A 19,457-nucleotide genomic window follows, 5' to 3' on the forward strand; every position below is an offset into this window, starting at 1 on the left:
TACACAAATTGTGTGGTTTTTTAATTTAAAAAAGGTCCATTGGACCGTCATGAACATGCTTACAGACAGACCATCACCATGAGCATGCAATGTTTTTCTCCCTCTCTAATTGCAATTGGAATATTGTACATGTCAACCATTTCAGGTCAGATTGGGGACAAACCTGCAAAGATAAAACTTCCCAAGTTAGGCTACATTGAAACATAATCTTAAACCACTCAAAAACCATTAACGTATCTGTCCTGTGAAAATCTCACTTTTAAAAGTTCATATTCTGTTAATTCATACCCAAATAACGTTATTGACTCATCCTATACTCGTATGTGGCCAAAGCATACATTGGCCTGGGAAAGAAACACTTCAAAAACTCCACCTCAAACTTGTATCTCAAACACAGTTTTGAAAATGCTTGCTATTTCCTCACAGAGGATAGTGAAATGAAATGGCCAATCAGCGGTCTACTAGCATTAATATCTTTAATGACCGGTATACGCCCACACTATTCTGTCGTTGGGGCACGCCCAAGCCATTCAAACACAGAAAGGCTTCTTTTTAATTACCATTTTTTGGAAGGAAAACTTTTTCAATCATATTGTAATTATAGGTCATATTAATTAGGTCATAGATTAATATAAACTCGAGACAGTTGCTTTAAGACTCAGTGAGGGTGAGGTTGGACAGCAGATGCACAAATCAAGCTTTAGCAGGTGATCATTAAGTGATCTGTCCAGGCCGGTCACTGATAAGACTCACAGATAAACATCACAGAGCCAGCGATTACAGTCAGACTGCACCCTGATGGGTGTTTAACAGCACCCAAAGAGGCCTTGCGTCTATTACGATCTCTCTTTAGAGGTATACTGTACATCATTAACTTGTCATTACAACTCCTTCTGATAATAAAGTAAAAAGTGTACAAAACCACACATTAAATGTAGGCTAAGAGATCTTGTGTCCATTAACCACATTTGTTACATCAGAATCAGCATCAAAGACATGTCTATCACTTGCATAAGATATTATGTCAAACCATAATGCCATGAGCCACTATGTGCCATGAGCAAAATGCTGATGGCTGTGCCTATAAGATCTCAAAGTTCCAGGCTGCCCTGCTCATTTTCTGAACTCTGTCACTACCCTCTACTGTGACGACGAGGGGCGTAAGACTGAATACTATGGATATTTTTGCTGATAGATAAACAAAACCAGACAGTGGGATAGTCCATATCATGTGTGCATATGAACAACAGGGTTGATGTGGGAAAAAGAGACTAACAGTGCCCAGAATTCTTTTTATATTATCAAAGAAACAAAAAAGGGGGTTTTGGTGCAATGAATGCTCACTTTACATTCAGCAGCAACAAATAAATCTATGCTTTCTCTGATCTATCGCAGATAACCGCACTGTGTTCAAGTATTCTGTCCAAGGTTTGTCTCATTACATTCATCAAATGGCCAAAGAATCAATAGGCGATAGAAAATAACAATGCTTTGAGATTTCAGCAGCCGCCATCTTGTCCTGTCAAACCAGAGGCGGGTGGGAGGGTAGCTTCCAAGTCATGTGACTACTGTTTCTTTAGACAGCTACAATGACAAAGCAAAGGTGTCTATTTCACATGCAAAGTAGAATCTCTGACCGAGGCAACAAAAAATGTGGATATACCCGCTGAAGAGCACCTTCTTATCTAAAATGTCAAATTTGTAGAAGCTTATTGTGCATGCAATGGAAAAATCTATGAATTATGTAAATGTTTCAGGCTACACAATTTCATTTTTTTAAACACAGTCAATTCAAATGGCTTCTTCAACAAAAACTTAACAGTAATTCTAGTGTCCTATACCAAATTCAGTGATTGGCAAGAGATGACAGGAAACCACCTTAGACAGGTACAGAAGACTACAGCTAATAAACATAGGCTAATAAACCTAATGGCTGACACAAATCACGTTTTGGTTAATCTTCAGGGCTATATTGCCTTACCTGAAATAACAATTTGTGGGCTATAGGCCCACATTGATTGTGTGAACAAAGAAAACTGCTACCTGTTACTCGTGTTTTGACACAGTTCCAACATCCAATTTTCATGACTAAGAGCTCGTTTGGCAATTGGTAGCTTAGAATGTACTTGTTGGGTTATGGGCCATCTCATGTGCTATCCTGCCTTACCTTAACAGGTAGACGCCAATTGTACAATACCTCAGTAATTTACTTATCATCATTTACTTGTAATTTACTTTTTCAACCAGAACTAACCTTTCAAATAACTGCTCCATTGAAACGCTCCATTAGGCTTAAACTTCGGGCAAATAGGCTTTTTGTCAGGACGGAAGAAGATGACACCTGCGGGTTAAGAGCACACTAGCACATGCCAACAATGGCGTGGTATTTACCACACGCGCAGTGCAGCTACACTACATCAATTCAATTTCCTAATTTAGCCTACAATGTTGTTGTAAAACAATGTCGTAATCCATCAACAAATTACAAATATTTGGGAGTAACATGTATCCAACGTTCAAGTGCTTGTCGAAACTTTGAAATGTTCGACTTGTTAAATGGTTGTAGTCATACACGTGCCACGTTTAACCAGTTAGCAAATCGGACATTTCCGAGTTTCCTAGTTCCGACTACCACATGAACTCGGCATAACACACTGTTACTCGTGTAACATTTAAAAAGGGCCATCATCCTCTGGCTCTGAAAATGCTGAACAAGTAAGAGGCACTCTCTTGTGAGGTGCTCAAATGGTTAATAGGTATTCACGTGAGCAAAGGTGCGTCACCTGCGCATCTTCACAAAGTAGGCAACAGGACGAAGAATGAGGGATGCATATTTCCTCAAAAGCAACAATGCTGTTGTTGTCTGTTTGGCAGTGCATAATTCACATCACATAAGGCATGCGTTATATACAGCAATGAAGTCAATTTAACAGCATGTGATGTCTGTTGATTATTTTTTTATATAAAAACACATTTCCGATTCTTTATCATAACATATTAATTTTAACAGCAATGAACGATAGCATTTATTTAGTAAGCTTGTATAAAATAGTAGCCTATCGCGCTCTACAGACGGTTGGTTGTCTTACCTGTAAATAATGAATTGTCTGATGATAAACATTGAAAAAACTTTCAAAGCGTCAGCCTAAATATTGATTTATATTGCGCGGTAATTCAATCGCTAGCGTTGTTGAGTGATTGTAAATTCCCATGTTGAATTCATTATTTCTTATCAATTTAGATGGAGACTTAAAACTCCATCTCCAATTTGTTCAGTTTCAGACAGACTCCAGACAGTCTCAAAACAGTTACGTGCCTGTCTGTGTTGCGCGTGCACGACCCGCGCAAAAAAATGAGCAACACTTCAGACTGACAGCCAAAGAGCCAATGGCATTGTGAATCTGAACCTGGCATCCAATGACAAAGGCCATAATGATAGCCCTCGTGCTCGAATGCTAGGGTTGAAATGAATCATTAGGCTGGGCTACGTTTAACTGTGTCAAGCTTGAACTTGAAAATAGAATTGGGAGAACTGTCAAAACACTTGACTAGCCCATCTATTGTGAAATAAAGTGCATTGTGGATATGTTAGTGTAGTGCACCTATTCTGGATGAATCCTCAACTGAATTAATGCACAATTGAAGTAATTATTTGACTGTATGTAATGCACATTTTACATGCAATAACTGAGCAAAATACCAGCAGACAGACAGTTATCAATTATGTAACATCCTTTCACAGAGGCTACAGTTTATCATGAAATGTAACATTTTTATTCTTGACAATCCCAATAGGGTGCGTCCCGACATCTTGACCATATATGGTAATTGACCGGTAATTGACCATGAAGAAAAATTGGTGGAACTTGCTTTAACTCTTAACACATATTTTTGGGGTAGTGGAAGAAGTTTAAAATGTTTTACTTAAGCCAAGCAGTTAAATATAGTCAAACTTAAATTTAGTAAAATAATTGGTGTTATTACTTTGATAGTGTAGTTTATCAACCTTATTACTTTGGATTGTGGGACAGATAGATCACATATTTCATCTCAAATAAATACACTCAGACTAGCCTACTACGCTTTTATGCACTCTCCTACTAGAATACCACAGTATGTGCCAACTGTAATAATAGAGTATAAACGACAAGGAGGCATTGTTGAAGTTTAAAATAAATTAAACAACTTTATTTTATCCCAAGTGTTTATCCCTTACTTCAACCATACATTCATTTCTTAATTAAATGATAAAGCTGTTAAAATAAAGTTATTACTGGATAGATACATAGGATAGATACATAAATAGATAGATAATGAGAATAACATGTTTTTGCTGAAAAACCAACACGTGAAAATCGAACTCCCATGTGGAATTGCTTTTTCACGTGTGAAAAACTGTTGAAATTTTGCATCCCCACGCTGTCACATTTATTTCAGATTGAGATAATGTTTTCACTTGTGCTCAAATGTGTAATTGAATGGTATCACAGAGATTTTGCATTCCCATGTCATCACATTTATTTCACATGAGATGATGTTTTCACCTGTGCAGTTTCATGTTATCACGTGTTGCTTTTACATGCTGTCACATGTTATCACATTCTCTTCACATAAGATCCCATGTGATCACATGTGAAGTTGATGTGTTTTTTCTGTGAAGTAAACAACCAAAGTTTATGTATTAAGTATAAATGCTTAGGTTTGCTTGTTTGAAACAGGTTCATAGCAAAATACAAATGTCTTCTTAGGTCTCTGTTACTTTCACTGGATGGCTCAATCGCTTCCTACAATACTATAGTGTTTTCACAGACTTTAGAAGCTGCTTACCGAGTTCACAATTTACCAAAAACAATGACAAGGGAGGTCAGATTCATTGTGCTTGGACCCCCCATCTGATACTCCAAACACATGAAACCAACTGAAAACAAAATAGATTATTGCAGTGCCATTATTGCAGTGCCATAACTTTAAGGGGTGCCAGAGACAGAAGGGGGTGACAGAGACAGAAGAGGAAGCGAGACATCCCACTTCATTTTTTCTTGAACAATAAAAATGAGTTAAGCAGACCAGATCCAGCTGCTATTACATTGGTGCCTATGGGAGAGCCACCATGTCAGGCAGACCAACACTTACACCCCCCCCCCCCCCCTCCAATCCCCTCCCAATGGTAAATGGCCTGAGTAAGACATCTTCATTTAGCTACCACCTTTCGGGTGCTTTTATACATTTTTACATGTTCACCACTACTTATGGTTCCCTGAGAAACAAGGACCAAAACTAAGGTTTATATCCTGTCACACGTAGGCCTACATTACAAGTTGATTGTCATTTTCAGGGGATCAGAGTAGACAGAGTATAGGCTGGGTACTATATCCTTTTGATTTTAAAGGTCTTATGTGTGTGTTATTTCACACTCCGAAGTGTTTCTGATAATATCACAACCTGCACAAGTAGAATGCTCTGTTACATAGATCATTTCATGTACAGTACCAGTCAAACGTTTGGACACAACTACTCATTGAAGGGTTTTTCTTTATTTTTACTATTTTCTACATTGTAGAATAATAGTGAAGACATCAAAACTATGAAAGAACACATATGGAATTATGTAGTAACCAAAAAAGTGTTTAACAAATCCAAATATATTTTATATTTGAGATTCTTCATAGAGACTCTTTGCCTTGATGACAGCTTTGCACACTCTTGGCATTCTCTCAACTAGCTTCAGGAGGTAGTCACCTGGAATGCATTTCAATTAACAGGTGTGCCTTGTTGAAAGTTAATTTGTGGAATTTCTAGTAGTAGAATTTGTAGTAGTATACAGAAGATAGCCATATTTGGTAAAAGACCAAGTCCATATTATGGCAAGAACAGCTCAAATAAGCAAAGAGAAATGACAGTCCATCATTAATTTAAGACATGAAGGTCAGTCAATACGGAACATTTCAAGAACTTTGAAAGTTTCTTCAAGTGCGGTCGCAAAAACCATCAGGCGTTATGATGAAACTGGCTCTCACGAGGACCGCCACAGGAAAGGAAGACCCAGAGTCACCTCTGCCTTTGAATCTCGAATATAAAATATATTTAGATTTGTTTACACTTTTTTGGTTAATACATGATTCTATATGTGTTATTTTATAGTGTTGATGTCTTCACTATTATTCTACAAAGTAGAAAATAGTCAAAATAAAGAAAAACCCTTGAATGAATAGGTGTGTCCAAACTTTTGACTGGTACTGTACATGTTTGGTAGCAATGCTATAGGGCTTTCTCAGGATAGTTTGCATTGTTGTAATAATGATTCATTATTTGCACATACAAATGGTTCACACACAAAAACAAAACAAGATGAGGTTGAGGCTTTGTCAAGTGAATCTACACAAGGCAAATTGACAGACTTGTTGTGGGAAGAACTTTTCTCCGTTAACTGAAAATGATAAATGATTGTCGCCTTTGGCATTGCACCCTCGCATTGTTATGGAAAACCGCTGGATTTGGAAAAGGGCACAGAATCATTCAGGGCGCCGTAATAGAATGTGACAGCTCCCTTCGGCACTTGCTATTGGAAATAACCCAAAATTCTTGGAAAAGACAATCAGGATCGAGGGATGAGTATATACAACCTCTCAGCATTTAGTTGGGGGAGAAAAACATCACACAGCATCTTAAAAGCAGCTGTGTTCAGTTGTTAATATTTCTTACGATGGTATCCCCATAATGAATATTAATATGCATAGCAATAATGTTGATCATGATGAAAGTACTTATTAGTTATGATGACATGGTTGTTTTGTATGTGTAAAATGTATGTAGTCAAGATAATTGTTTTATTTTCCGAAACTTATAGCTCATCTATAATCTTTTCAATTCATGTTTTTACAGTTGTACCTTTACCATAATTGGTTGCATGTTAGTACTGATAGCTAATGTTGTTCTGTGTTCATTGTACACTGGACATTGGACACACATTTGGAGTATCCTTGACAAGCCCCAGGGGTTTAATTATTCACTGCTTGAGGATTTCCTTTTGTACTCGCATGCATAAAGTCTTGTCTTTATTTACAGACACTATTGGTGAGATATTGTTAAAAAATGTGTGTCAGAAGGTAAGCCTACCTGCCAAACACCAAAATAAATGGCATGCCAGGCAACAGACAGTCATGGAGAAATAGGGAAAAGGCTGTAGGCTTTATCAATACACCATTCCACACGAAAGCAGGAAAACATTCACCAGCTCAACATCCTATCCTCCCAATCCCCACAGTCCATTATAATTCACAGACTGTCTTTCACCAGGAAAGTCCCTTTACGCCTTCTCAAATTAAAAATCTCACGGCTGATCCCCTCCATCGCTCTGGCTTTCAGATATTGACCTTGTGGTGCTACAAAATGGCCTCTTCCTCACTGCGGGACCCCATAATAAGCCAATACAATGAGGCTTCACTTCACTGCTCACCTCTCTTTGGTGTCTCTAGGGGTCTTTGTTGACGTTTGTCAGCCCTAGAGGAATTTGGGGGTTAGACTTTAGCAGTAGCTGGGTCGTTCCATAAAAATAGTGCCTTTTGCATCTCTTCGATATTTTAAGTAGAAATTGTGCACCAACATTGGATTTTAAAAACATGATATATTAAATGAAGTGCCCTTTAATAAAGACCAAATGTATAATTCAATAAATATTTTCATATTTTATTCATGTTTTTAATTTGAAAAAGTTTTGCTAAAGTGCCAAAATGTATTATTTTGACATGTCCCTCTATGCACCCTCTGTGAATTCTAGGAAATTTTTAACCAACTTAACACCAGATTTTCTGTAAGTTTTCACCATCATTGTAAAGCCCTACTAATTTTGTTTGATGTAGTCATTACTGAAGATTATTATTGATTTAATGTGATTAGTGATTCATTTACGTCTGTCCCTCAATTTAAGGTCAACCCTGTTACGTGAACTGAACTCTCGATTTAAAATGGTGAAATGATTCCTTTTTAAATATATTTTTCAAAAGAAACATTGAACATTAATAGTCAAATCATAGTGTAAAAGCAAGTGATCTGATTTGACTCTTTTTGGCAATTTTCTGGTGCTTGTGGTGGAAAACCGAGTGGGACAAGCATAACATGTCAACCTTGTTACCCATAGATAGACAGGCTAGAAATGTTTAACAGTGAAACAAATTGTGAAGCTTGCATTAAATTGCCACTCCCTGTTGCACACAACAAGCTTCCATTCCCCCTGTCACAAGGGGATTTATGGCTGATTTAAGAGGAAATCGTCGACCCTGTTGCGGTCAACCTTGATAAGTCAACCCTGTTGCATTATTTGGCACTTAATAGGCACTTACTATAGTCATGTTTTTATTTAACCTCTTGAGATGGGAAAACTTGTTTTTTATTAAGATGAACATGTGCTCTTTCTGACTAACTAGGTGAAATCCCCCCCCCCCAAAATGGACCAAGTTACACTTCTCAAAAGGCACTAAATTGGTGAAACGACCCAGCTGCAAAGTCTGGCTGAAGAGTCAGACAGACAACTACTTGGATTCCTTCTTCAGAGCTTAATAGACCCCAGAATTTAGAATGGAAACCTTTGTAACGTTAACTGAAAAAGGCTTTGGTCCAAAAATATAAAAAAATATAAGGACTGACTTGAATCACTTCAATAAGATTAACTCCATTTCTGGAATTGCATAATGACTAGACGTCAATGTAAATTGCATGTGTTTATCTAGAGACATCAAGTAAAATACAATCTATTTACATTGGTCATGTTTACACCAGTCAGTTACTGTACTAAATAATATGGATCTGAGAGTGATTGATAACCTCAAGTTATTCCCAAGGGACTGAGTCTTTTGTTTCAAGGATACTTCATGTTTTATTCACAATTCCACTCCAGCATCATTGTGACAAACCCATTATCCTCAAATAATTTTTGTGACATTTCCCCTCTCTTAATTCCTGTAGCTGCCAGTGAGACTGATAAACATGGTCTGTTTCCTATCCAAATCACAATCCCAGAGGAAAGTCTCTATGCAGTCAGACCACAAATTAAATTGATGCAATGCTTCAACGCAGCACACCACTAACCTTGATACAGAAAATAAGACAAGAGCGATGGTGCTACTGCATGATTTTGGCGAGAAAGCATATTATTCAGTCACAATAATGTAACCAAGCAATAGCGAAACCTGATAGCATTGAAAAAAACATATTCAATATGTATGTTGGAAAACTGAAAGGTGCCATATCTTTGGTAGAAAAACAATATTTTTCAAGAATGGGTAATTGGGTTAGTAAAGTAACGTGGGGTAAACAGCCCCCCATAGTAACTGTCCCTCCCCCCTTCTGAGGTAAATTGATCTAATATTTTGTCATTTAGAAAAAGCTATATACATAATACAATTAAGTTAGATCTATAAACATTTATAAACAATTGAAGTTGGCAGTTTACATACACCTTAGCCAAATACATTTAAACTCAGTTTCACAATTCCTGACATTTAATCCTAGCAAAAATTACCTGTCTTAGGTCAGTTAAGATCACCACTTTTATTTTAAGAATGTGAAATGTCAGAATAATAGTAGAGAGAATGATTTATTTCAGCTTTTATTTCTTTCATCACATTCCCAGTGGTTCAGAAGTTTACATACACTACAATTAGTATTTGGTAGCATTGCCTTTCCATTGTTTAACTTGGGTCAACCGTTTCGGGTAGCCTTCCACAAGCTTCCCACAATAAGTTGAGTGAATTTCGGCCCATTCCTCCTGACAGAGCTGGTCAGGTTAGTAGGCTTCCTTGCTCGCACACACTTTTTCATTTCTGCCGACAAATTTTCTACAGGATTGAGGTCAGGGCGTTTGTGATGGCCACTCCAATACCTTGACTTTGTTGTCCATTTTGCCACAATTTTGGAAGTATGCTTGGGGTCATTGTCCATTTGGAAGACCCATTTGCTACCAAGTTTTAACTTCCTGACTGATGTCTTGAGATGTTGCTTCAATATATCCACATAATTTCCCTCCCTCATGATGCCATCTATTTTGTGAAGTGCACCAGTCCATCCTGCAGCAAAGCACCCCCACAACATGATGCTGCCACCCCGTGCTTCACGGTTGGGATGGTGTTCTTCGGCTTGCAAGCATCCCCGTTTCCTCCAAACATAACAATGGTCATTATGGCCAAACAGTTCTATTTTTGTTTCATCAGACCAGAAGACATTTCTCCAAAATGTATGATCTTTTTCCCCATGTGCAGTTGCAAACCGTAGTCAGGCTTTTTTATGGCGATTTTGGAAGCAGTGGCTTCTTCCTTGCTGAGCGGCCTTTCAGGTTATGTCGATACAGGACTCGTTTTACTGTGGATATAAATACTTTTGTACCTGTTTCCTCCAGCATTTTCATAAGGTCCTTTGCGTTGTTCTGGAATTGATTTGCACGTTTTGCACCAAAGTACGTTCATCTCTTGGAGGCAGAACGCATCTCCTTCCTGAGCGATATGACGGCTGTGTGGTGTTTATGGTGTTGGTGTTTATACTTGCGTACTATTGTTTGTACAGATGAACGTGGTACCTTCAGGCGTTTGGAAATTGCTCCCAATGATGAACCAGACTTGTGGAGGTCTACAATGTTTTTTCTGAGGTCTTGGATGATTTCTTTTGATTTTCCCATGATGTCAAGCAAAGAGGCACTGCGTTTGAAGGTAGGCCTTGAAATACATCCACAGGTACACCTCCAATTGACTCAGATGATGTCAATTAGCCTATCAGAAGCTTTTAAAGCCATGACATCATTTACTGGAATTTTCCAAGCTGTTTAAAGGCACAGTCAATTTAGTGTATGTAAACTTCTGACCCACTGGAATTGTGATACAGTGAATTATAAGTGAAATAATCTGTCTGTAAACAATTGTTGGAAAAATGACTTGTGTCATGCATGAAGTAGATGTCCTAACCGACTTGCCAAAACTATAGTTTGTTAACAAGAAATTTGTGGAGTGGTTGAAAAACAAGTTTTAATGACTCCAACCTAAGTGTATGTAAACTTCCGACTTCAACTGTATATACCATTAGGGGAGCCTAAAGATACATAATACAGTTGTTTAGAGATAGCAATTGTAATAAAGCAGTAACATTTAAGATGAGTGTGTTGGGGGAAACTGCCCCCCCCCCATGGGGAAACTTGCCCCCCCCCCCCCCCCCCCAGCAACCCAATGCAAATCAATGGTTTCTAAATTAGCATTTTCCAAATCATGTCGAAATCATCTACAAGTAACTTAATTGAGTTACACAGTAATTTTTTTAGATACTTTAGGATGACTTGGACATGATTTGATGCGGAAATTAGAAGAGGGACCTTACATCAAAATCTCATCATAGTGAGAATATTAATAGTGAGATGTGCATTGCCATTTTGTTAAAAAGTTTAAAAAGTGTAAACTGTAGCTATTAATTTCCCTTCATAGTTTGTTTGCCTAAGCATTACCATCATCCACATACCATTTTTCCCCCCAAACTTCGCTTTTTTTTTGTGTCAGCAATTGGACATTGTTGTTAGGGGGCTAGTTATTCCACGTTACCCAAATTACTGATATTGTATAGCTAGTGTATTGTAGGCTATATTTAATGTTTCAGTATCTCCTACTCTAATTAAGAAAATATGTATACTTTTACAGTTTCATTCATTATGTATTAATGTAATTAGATATCGTGCATACTTATTGGGTCTCATGAACTGCAGAGGTTGACAAAAAGATCTAGGATCAGTTTATCCTACACATAAATATTAAATGGATATGTGTAGGCAAAATAAACTTTCTTCGGATCAGCGCTTAGGAAGGACATTATTCTATCCCAGAATGCATCAGAATTTATTCACTCTGTAATGGTTATGTTCAGATTCTCTGCCGATTGTGGTAAACAACGTTAGCTTGATTTAAACACGAAGGAGTAAACATTTCAATGTATTCTTCAATTATATAGAATTTCGCCTACACTGAGGAAACCGGCTTGCGTAATGGCGGACAGCCCCGGAGGTATGGTTACCACAATTATTTCGGTAGACTTTTGGCTTTCTAGCTAACACGTTTGGTTTGCTAGCCAGACGAGATAGGCCTAAAATGTAGCTAGCTACGATAATTAATCCATAAACACTCTAGGCATCATGATACAAGTTCATGCTGTGTTGTATTTAGTTCCAAAGTTTGGATATGCATGTTACCGTGTTGTCTAGGGTGCTCATATTTTTAGCCAACAACCAAGTGGGAAAGGCCACAGTTAGCCAGCTAGCTATCGTTAGCTAACTAACGTTGCATTTGGCTAACGTTAGCTTGTTGCTACATTTTCATTGCTTTGAACTATCTAAAACAGCCTAAATATCATTAAAAGTATTAAACAATTGTTGTTTAGTAAACTGTCATAGCTCGTTGACCATTCATTCATTGAAACAGCATAGGTTGTCAATTGCGGTATTGCGTTTCTCTAATTGATTGGCCCGAGTTTTCACATCTGGTTTCCCACATCATCATCATTTGCCAATTAGAAAGCAAATATGTGCAATGTCTCTGGCCCTCAAGGACTGGGGTTGAAGACCCTGCCATCCAACAAGTTAACAGAACCTTGTCTTTTTGTTTTCAGACGATGACTTTGAAGATTATGACAAGCCAGGTGCAGAGAGATCACGCAGGAGGAGAGGAGAAGATGATTTAGACAGGTATCTCAGCCGCTTGGTGTAACATACTGTAGCTCTCAAACTCTAGGCGGCATTCTGCCTCCTCCTTACGGTTCTCAGCCATTCACTTCGCCCACGACTGTCTCATGGGAACTACGATCCCGACACTGTGTTTTAACGTTTAGAAACATCAAATCAAACTTTATTTGTCACATGCGCCGAATACAACAGGTGAAATGCTTACTTACAAGCCCTTAACCAACAATGCAGTTCAAGAAAGAGTTAAGAAAATATTGACCAAATAATCAAAAGTAACACAATAAAATAATGAGGCTATATACAGGGGGTACCGGTACCGTGTCAATGTGCGGGGGTACAGGTTAGTCGAGGTAATTTGTACATGTAGGTAGGGGTAAAGTGACTATGCATAGTTAATAAACAGTGAGTACCAGCAGTGTAAAAACAAATGCGGGGGGGGGGTCAATGTAAATAGTCCGGGTGGCCATTTGATTAATTGTAAAGCAGTCTTATGGCTTGGGAGAAGAAGCTGTTAAGGAGCCTTTTGGTCCTAGACTTGGCGCTCCGGTACCGCCTGCCATGTGGTAGCAGAGAGAACAGTCTATGACTTGGGTGACTGGAGTCTTTCACAATTTTTGAGGCTTTCCTCTGACACCGCCTAGTGTATATAGGTCCTGGATGGCAGGAAGCTTGGCCCCAGTGATGTACTGGGCCGTAGGCACTACCCTCTTTAGCGTCTTAAGGTCAGATGCCGAGCAGTTGCCATACCAGGCGATGATGCAACCGTTCAGGATGCTCTCGATGGTGCAGCTGTAGAACTTATGGATGATCAGGGGATCCATGACAAATCTTTTCAGTCTCCCTCAGGAGCCCTCTTCACGACTGTCTTGATGTGTCTGGACCATGATAGTTCGTTGGTGATGTGGACACCAAGGAACTTAACTCTCGACCCCCTCCACTACAGCTTCGTCAATGTTAATGGGGTCCTGTTCGGCCCCCCTTTTTCTGTAGTCCACAATCAGCTCCTTTGTCTTGTTCACATTGAGGGAGAGGTTGTTGTCCTGGCATCACACTGCCAGGTCTCTGACCTCCCTATAGGCTGTCTCTTCGTTGTTGGTAATCAGGCCTAACACTGTTGTGTCAGCAAACTTAATGATGGTGTTTAAGTTGTGTTTGGCCACACAGTTGTGGGTGAAAAGGGAGTACAGGAGGGGACTAAGCACGCACCCCTGAGGGGCCCCAGTGTTGAGGATCAGTGTTGCAGACGTGTTGTTACCTACCCTTACCACCTGGTGGTGGCATGTCTGGAAGTCCAGGATCCAGTTGCGGAGGGAGGTGTTTAGTTCCAGGGTCCTTAGCTTAGTGATGAGTTTTGTGGGCAGTATGGTGTTGAGCTGTAGTCAATGAACAGCATTTTCACGTAGGTTTTCCTTTTGTCCAGGTGGGAAAGGGCAGTGTGGAGTGCGATTGAGATTGCGTCATCTGTGGATCTGTTGGGGTGGTATGTAAATTGGAGTGGGTCTAGGGTATCTGGGATGATGCTGTTGTGAGCCATGACCAGCCTTTCAAAGCACTTCATGGCTACCGACGTGGGTGCTACGGGGCGGTAATCATTTACGCAGGTTACCTTTGCTTTCTTGTGCACAGAATATGGTAGTCTGCTTGAAACATGTCGGTATTATCGACTCGGCCATGGTGTGGTTGAAAATGGCAGTGAAGACACTTGCCAGTTGGTCTGCGCATGCTTTGCGTACACGTCCTGGTAAACTAAAGCAGGAAGAACCATCTGGCCCCGCTGCTTTGTGAATGTTGACCTGTTTAAAGGTCTTGCTCACATCGGCTGCAGAGAGTGTTATCACACAGCCGTCCGGAACAGCTGATGCTCTCATGCATGTTTCAGTGTTGCTTGCCTCGAAGCGCGCATAAAAGGCATTTAGCTCATCTGGTAGGCTCGCGTCACTGGGCAGCTCGTGACTGGGTTTCCCTTTTGTAGTCCGTAATAGTTTTCAAGCACTGCCACATCCGACGAGCATCAGAGCCGGTGTAGTAGGATTCAATCTTATTGACGCTTTACCTGTTTGATGGTTCGTCTGAGGCCATGGCTGGATTTCCCATAGGCATCCGGATTAGTTTCCCACTCCTTGAAAGCGGCTTCTCTAACTTTTAGCTCGATGCGGATGTTGCCTGTAATCCATGGCTTCTGGTTGGGATATGTACACAGGGTCACTGTGGGGATGACGTCGTCAATGCACTTATTGATGAAGCCGATTACTGTGGTGGTATACTCCTCAATGCCATTGGATGAATCCTGGAACCTATTCCAGTCTGTGCTAGCAAATCAGTGCAGTCCTGTGAAGCGGATGCTAGCTGACCGCTTTTGTATTGAGCGAGTCACTGGTACTTGCTGCTTTAGTTTTAGCTTTTAAGCAGGAATCAGGAGGATATAATTATGGTCAGATTTGCCAAATGGAGGGAGAGCTTTGTTTGCGCCTCTGTGTGTGGAGTAAAGGTGGTCGAGAGTTTTCTTTTTTCTTTTTCTCTGGTTGCACATATGACATGCTGGTAGAAATGAGGTAAAACAGATTTAAGTTTGCCTGCATTAAAGTCCCCGGCCAGTAGGAGCACCACTTCTTGATGAGCATTTTCTTGTTTGCTTATGACCTTACACAGCCCGTTGAGTGTGGTCTTCGTGCCAGCTTCGGTTTGTGGTGGTAAATGGACGGCTACGAATAATATAGATGTGAACTCTCTTGGTAGATAGTGTTGGTAGATACAGTTTACATAAGATACTCTACCTCAGGCGAGCATTGCCTCGAGACTTTAATATTAGACATCGCGCACCAGCTGTTATTGACAAATACACACACCCCCGCCTCTCGTCTTACAAGATGTAGCTTCTCTGTCCTGCCGATGGTTGGAAAATCCCGCCAGCTCTATGTTATCCGTGTTTTCGTTCAGCCATGACTCGGTGAAACAAAATCTGTAATATCTTATATGTCCCATTGGTAGGCTAGTCTTGATCGTTTATCATCCATTTTGTTTTCCAATGATTGCATGTTGGCCAATAGAACGGATGGTAGTGGGGGTTTACTCACTCGCCTACGAATTCTTAAAAGGCAGCCCGACCTCCGCCCCCTTTTTCTACGTCTTTTCTTTACGCAAATGACGGGGATCTGGGTCCGTTCCCGAGGAAAGCAGTATATCCTTCGCGTTGGACTCGTTAAAGAAATAATCTTTCTCCAGTTCGAGGTGAGTAATCGCTGTTCTGATGTCCAGAAGTTATTTTCGGTCATAAGAGATGGTAGCAGCAACGTTATGTAAAAAAAATAGCACACTTGGTTAGGAGCCCGTAAAACGGCAGCCATCCCCTCCTGCGCCATTCTCAACTATTAATAATCATTGCTTGCGTTACGGCCCTGATCTTTCATCAGCGAGAAAGAATACTGAAATAAAATAAAATATACACTTACTGTAGCAGTTTTGCACAGATCCATACAGCTATGGGTGCATCCATCTGACGAAAGTACACTTCTACACTTCCCGAGTTACACTTACCCACAGGTGTTTCGGAACATGCTAGATAGCTAATTAGCACAGGTGGTCCTGTCTTCCTTCTGTTTTCCGTAAACAAGCTTTGTAAGTTAGAGATATGGCTGTGTGGGAACACTAACCTACATAAGGGAAGCCGATGGCATTTCCCGTATGATTGATGAGGATCTCCATATTCCAAATGTACGGTCCCTTACTATACGTCCGCAAATGTTTTTAAAATAGGCCAACGGCCTCAGGCCGTGCCCCTAGATAGCTAATTAGCACAGGTGGTCGGTCGCCTCTTGTCTTCCTTCTGTTTTCCGTAAACAAACTTTGTAAGATGGCGATATGGCTGTGTGGGAACACTAACTCTATAAAAGTGTGTATCAATTTAACTTTTTTTTTCTTTTTTTTTATGATTTCCCACAGATATGAAAGATAAGGTCCTTATGCTTCCAAAACTGTACCACAAGCGATGGGTGTTAATGTTCAGAACTAGCGTCGGGGCTCTAAACAACACTTCCCCATGCAGAAGTTGCCTTCGTCCAATGACTCTTATGTGTAATGAAACTTAGAGACATGATCAAGGGCTAGGTGTAACATGACTGTTTTAAACCTTTGTTCAAGTTTTGCATGCCTTTTCCCTATACTGCAGGCCGTTTTGGGCTTGTCCTCTGACATTAGGCTATACTAGTACAGTAGTTCCTTACTCCAACTATGAAGCCCATAACTCATACACAAAATATAGGCCTAAAATAGATTTTAGGCGGAGACTGTCTCCAGTGGAGACTTTGTCACAATGTGTATTCATGAATGGAGCTTGGCGATTATATACACAAAGTATACTGTTGTAATTTGACTAAACAATTTTCACAACACTATAAGAAACAATATGACTATAATGAGCTTATGATCTGAATATGATGTAGGTTTATATGAGAAGACCTGGTAGGAGAGTAATTGAGGTGGTACATTTTGAAGTGCTTTCTCCTGTTTGAGACCAACTGAACATGACCCAGGAACGATAGTGACTGCAGCCTATGAGAACAACATTTCTATCACTACTATATGGGCCTTGCAGAGTCAGGCCTAGTGTAAATATTGTGGAACATTGGGATCTGCTTATCGTAAACATGCCGTGTAAGAATGTAGCCTATTGCCTGGCCTTGCTCATGAGAATGACAATTTAGGCTTCATTAAATAATCTTGTCTAGACTAGCTGTAAACATGCGTGGAGAGTAGACCAATACCTAGCTTTGTAAAAGGAGCTACGCTGACTCTGTTTATCTCGCTAACTTGGTTGATCTCTTCTCTTAAAGTGATCTTGAGAGTGATTTGCTCGAGGAGGATTGGCTGACAGCCAAAAAGGTAAGACAAAAAACTCCCTGGCTTCTGTTTGTGATTACTTTCATAGCATTCATAGATGCCTCTGCCATGCTAACCTGCATGCCGTTATTAATGTAGCCTACCAGCTGTAGGATAGGTGAAATAGTCTTGATCCCGTAGTTAGAATTCACAGTGACGTGGAATTTTGCAGTAGTCTTTTGACAGGGGGCTCCACCACAGGGGCGTTTATTGATGTGAACCAGGAGGAAGTACAGTGGGCAAAAAAAGCATCTTAACCTGCCCAGGTTGCCTTCACCACATGGGAATAAAGCATACATTTGGACTGGAGGAGACCCCCCCCCATGTTTATTTCAACTCACTATTTTATTGATTCAAATATTGACTTAATCTGTTAGATTAGCAATCTGATTTGAACATGCGTAGGCCTACACATTCAATCATAATGTAACTTTTGGTTAAAATTCGGGGAGTTGTGTTATAGTCGACCTTGCCATTTTAAAGCCTGGGCTTGCAAGAAATAAACAACATGAGCTAAAACATACTGATCCGTTCTGGCTTGTTTATCTTGTTTTTTTAGGATCCCTCAGAAGTGTCAGATGAGGAATTGAACGATGACCTTCTACAAAGCGATGAAGAAGATCAAAACATGTAAGTTAATTGTATCCACGTTGTCTGATCATGCTATTTGCGTTTCCATACTTAGTCTTTAGACACTTGATGTGCCAATTTTTGAGCTACAGTGTCCTTTGTTTATAATTGTGTGTTTTTGCCTTTCAGCGACCAGGGCGTTAGCCTCAATGCTACTCTATGCGAATTTGACCAGCAGGTGAACCCCATAGACTACCTAGAAAAACTAGGAGATATAGAGGGGGGCTACCAGCGGGAGGGGGGAGAGTACGTGGACGAGTACAGCCTGCCCAATGACATGGAGATACCAGACGGCCAAATGGAATACTCAGGAGAACAGGCTGGGGGCGACGGCGTGTTAGACATTCAAATCAATGAGCCTCTAGACGATGAATTTCAAGTGAGTCCTCGTCTCCCCTCTTTCTATTTTACTCCATTGAAACGATAACTTAGATTTATTTTCCTGTCTCAGGTTTCAGGGGGCACGTATCAAATATATTCAGGGAACGCTAAAGGGGATGTGCGTTGAAGGTGGTGTGCGGGGGATTCATTATCACTCTCTGCCAGTTGATTTCTCCTTTCGTTGACGAAGTTGGTGTTGACATCTTGTTTGGCAGTAGGTAGGTAATGCTCTGGGGTCTGTCGGCTGTGACGCCTGGTGCCATTGGGCCCTGTATATTTGTCTGGCTAAAGAGCCACTTTGTGCGAGGAAGACGCGCTGCCAATCGGCAGAGGTTAACGCGGGGGGCTTTTATATCGGGCACTCGACTCTGATAAAGTCTCACATTGGTGGAAAGATTATTGACCTTCCTAAGGACAGCCCATACGGTCCTGAAGTGGGATGAAATGATTGATGCGATTTCCTCTAGTTATTTCCCAAATCCCTAAGCCAAGAGTGAAGAGGGGAAAAGATAAGACTAGATCCATGTGACGTCTGTTATAGTCCTATTTACTAAGGTGTGATGGCTGACAAAAGACACATCACTGTTTTTACTAACTGAAGATAAAGCCTTTGATATTCTAAGTAGGGTTGCACGGTTCTACTTCATACTTACTTTGAAAAACCCCAGTGAGTACGTAGAGCACGTTTGTGTGTAATAACTATGTTTACAAGGTCACTCGACTGCCCGGGCTTAAATACTTCTGTTTGCGGTGGTATTCAGAGGTAACATGTGGAACAGTTTAAAGGATTAATTCCTTTCTGTTCCCTCGGGACAGTCTGTCCGTCTCCTGCTGCTGCAACGGGTATTTGTCTGAAATATTATGTTTT

The 19,457-nt window shown here is 40.2% G+C and overlaps 1 protein-coding gene across 3 annotated transcripts in view; it reads left to right on the forward strand.

The window, feature by feature from the left end:
• Positions 1-11,872: 11,872 nt before the first annotated feature.
• LOC120051173 (RNA-binding protein 33-like) overlaps positions 11,873-19,457 on the forward strand; it is a 58,374-nt gene continuing 50,789 nt past the window's right edge. For all 3 annotated transcript variants that reach the window (XM_038997893.1, XM_038997895.1, XM_038997894.1), the window contains exons 1-5: positions 11,873-12,029; positions 12,631-12,706; positions 17,533-17,581; positions 18,138-18,208; positions 18,338-18,587. In XM_038997893.1, coding sequence (XP_038853821.1) covers positions 12,011-12,029; positions 12,631-12,706; positions 17,533-17,581; positions 18,138-18,208; positions 18,338-18,587 — 465 coding nt within the window. In that variant the 5' untranslated portion in view covers positions 11,873-12,010. The remainder of the gene's footprint in view (positions 12,030-12,630; positions 12,707-17,532; positions 17,582-18,137; positions 18,209-18,337; positions 18,588-19,457) is intronic.

Source organism: Salvelinus namaycush, chromosome 7 (assembly GCF_016432855.1).
Source record: "Salvelinus namaycush isolate Seneca chromosome 7, SaNama_1.0, whole genome shotgun sequence".
Lineage (NCBI taxonomy): Eukaryota > Metazoa > Chordata > Actinopteri > Salmoniformes > Salmonidae > Salvelinus > Salvelinus namaycush.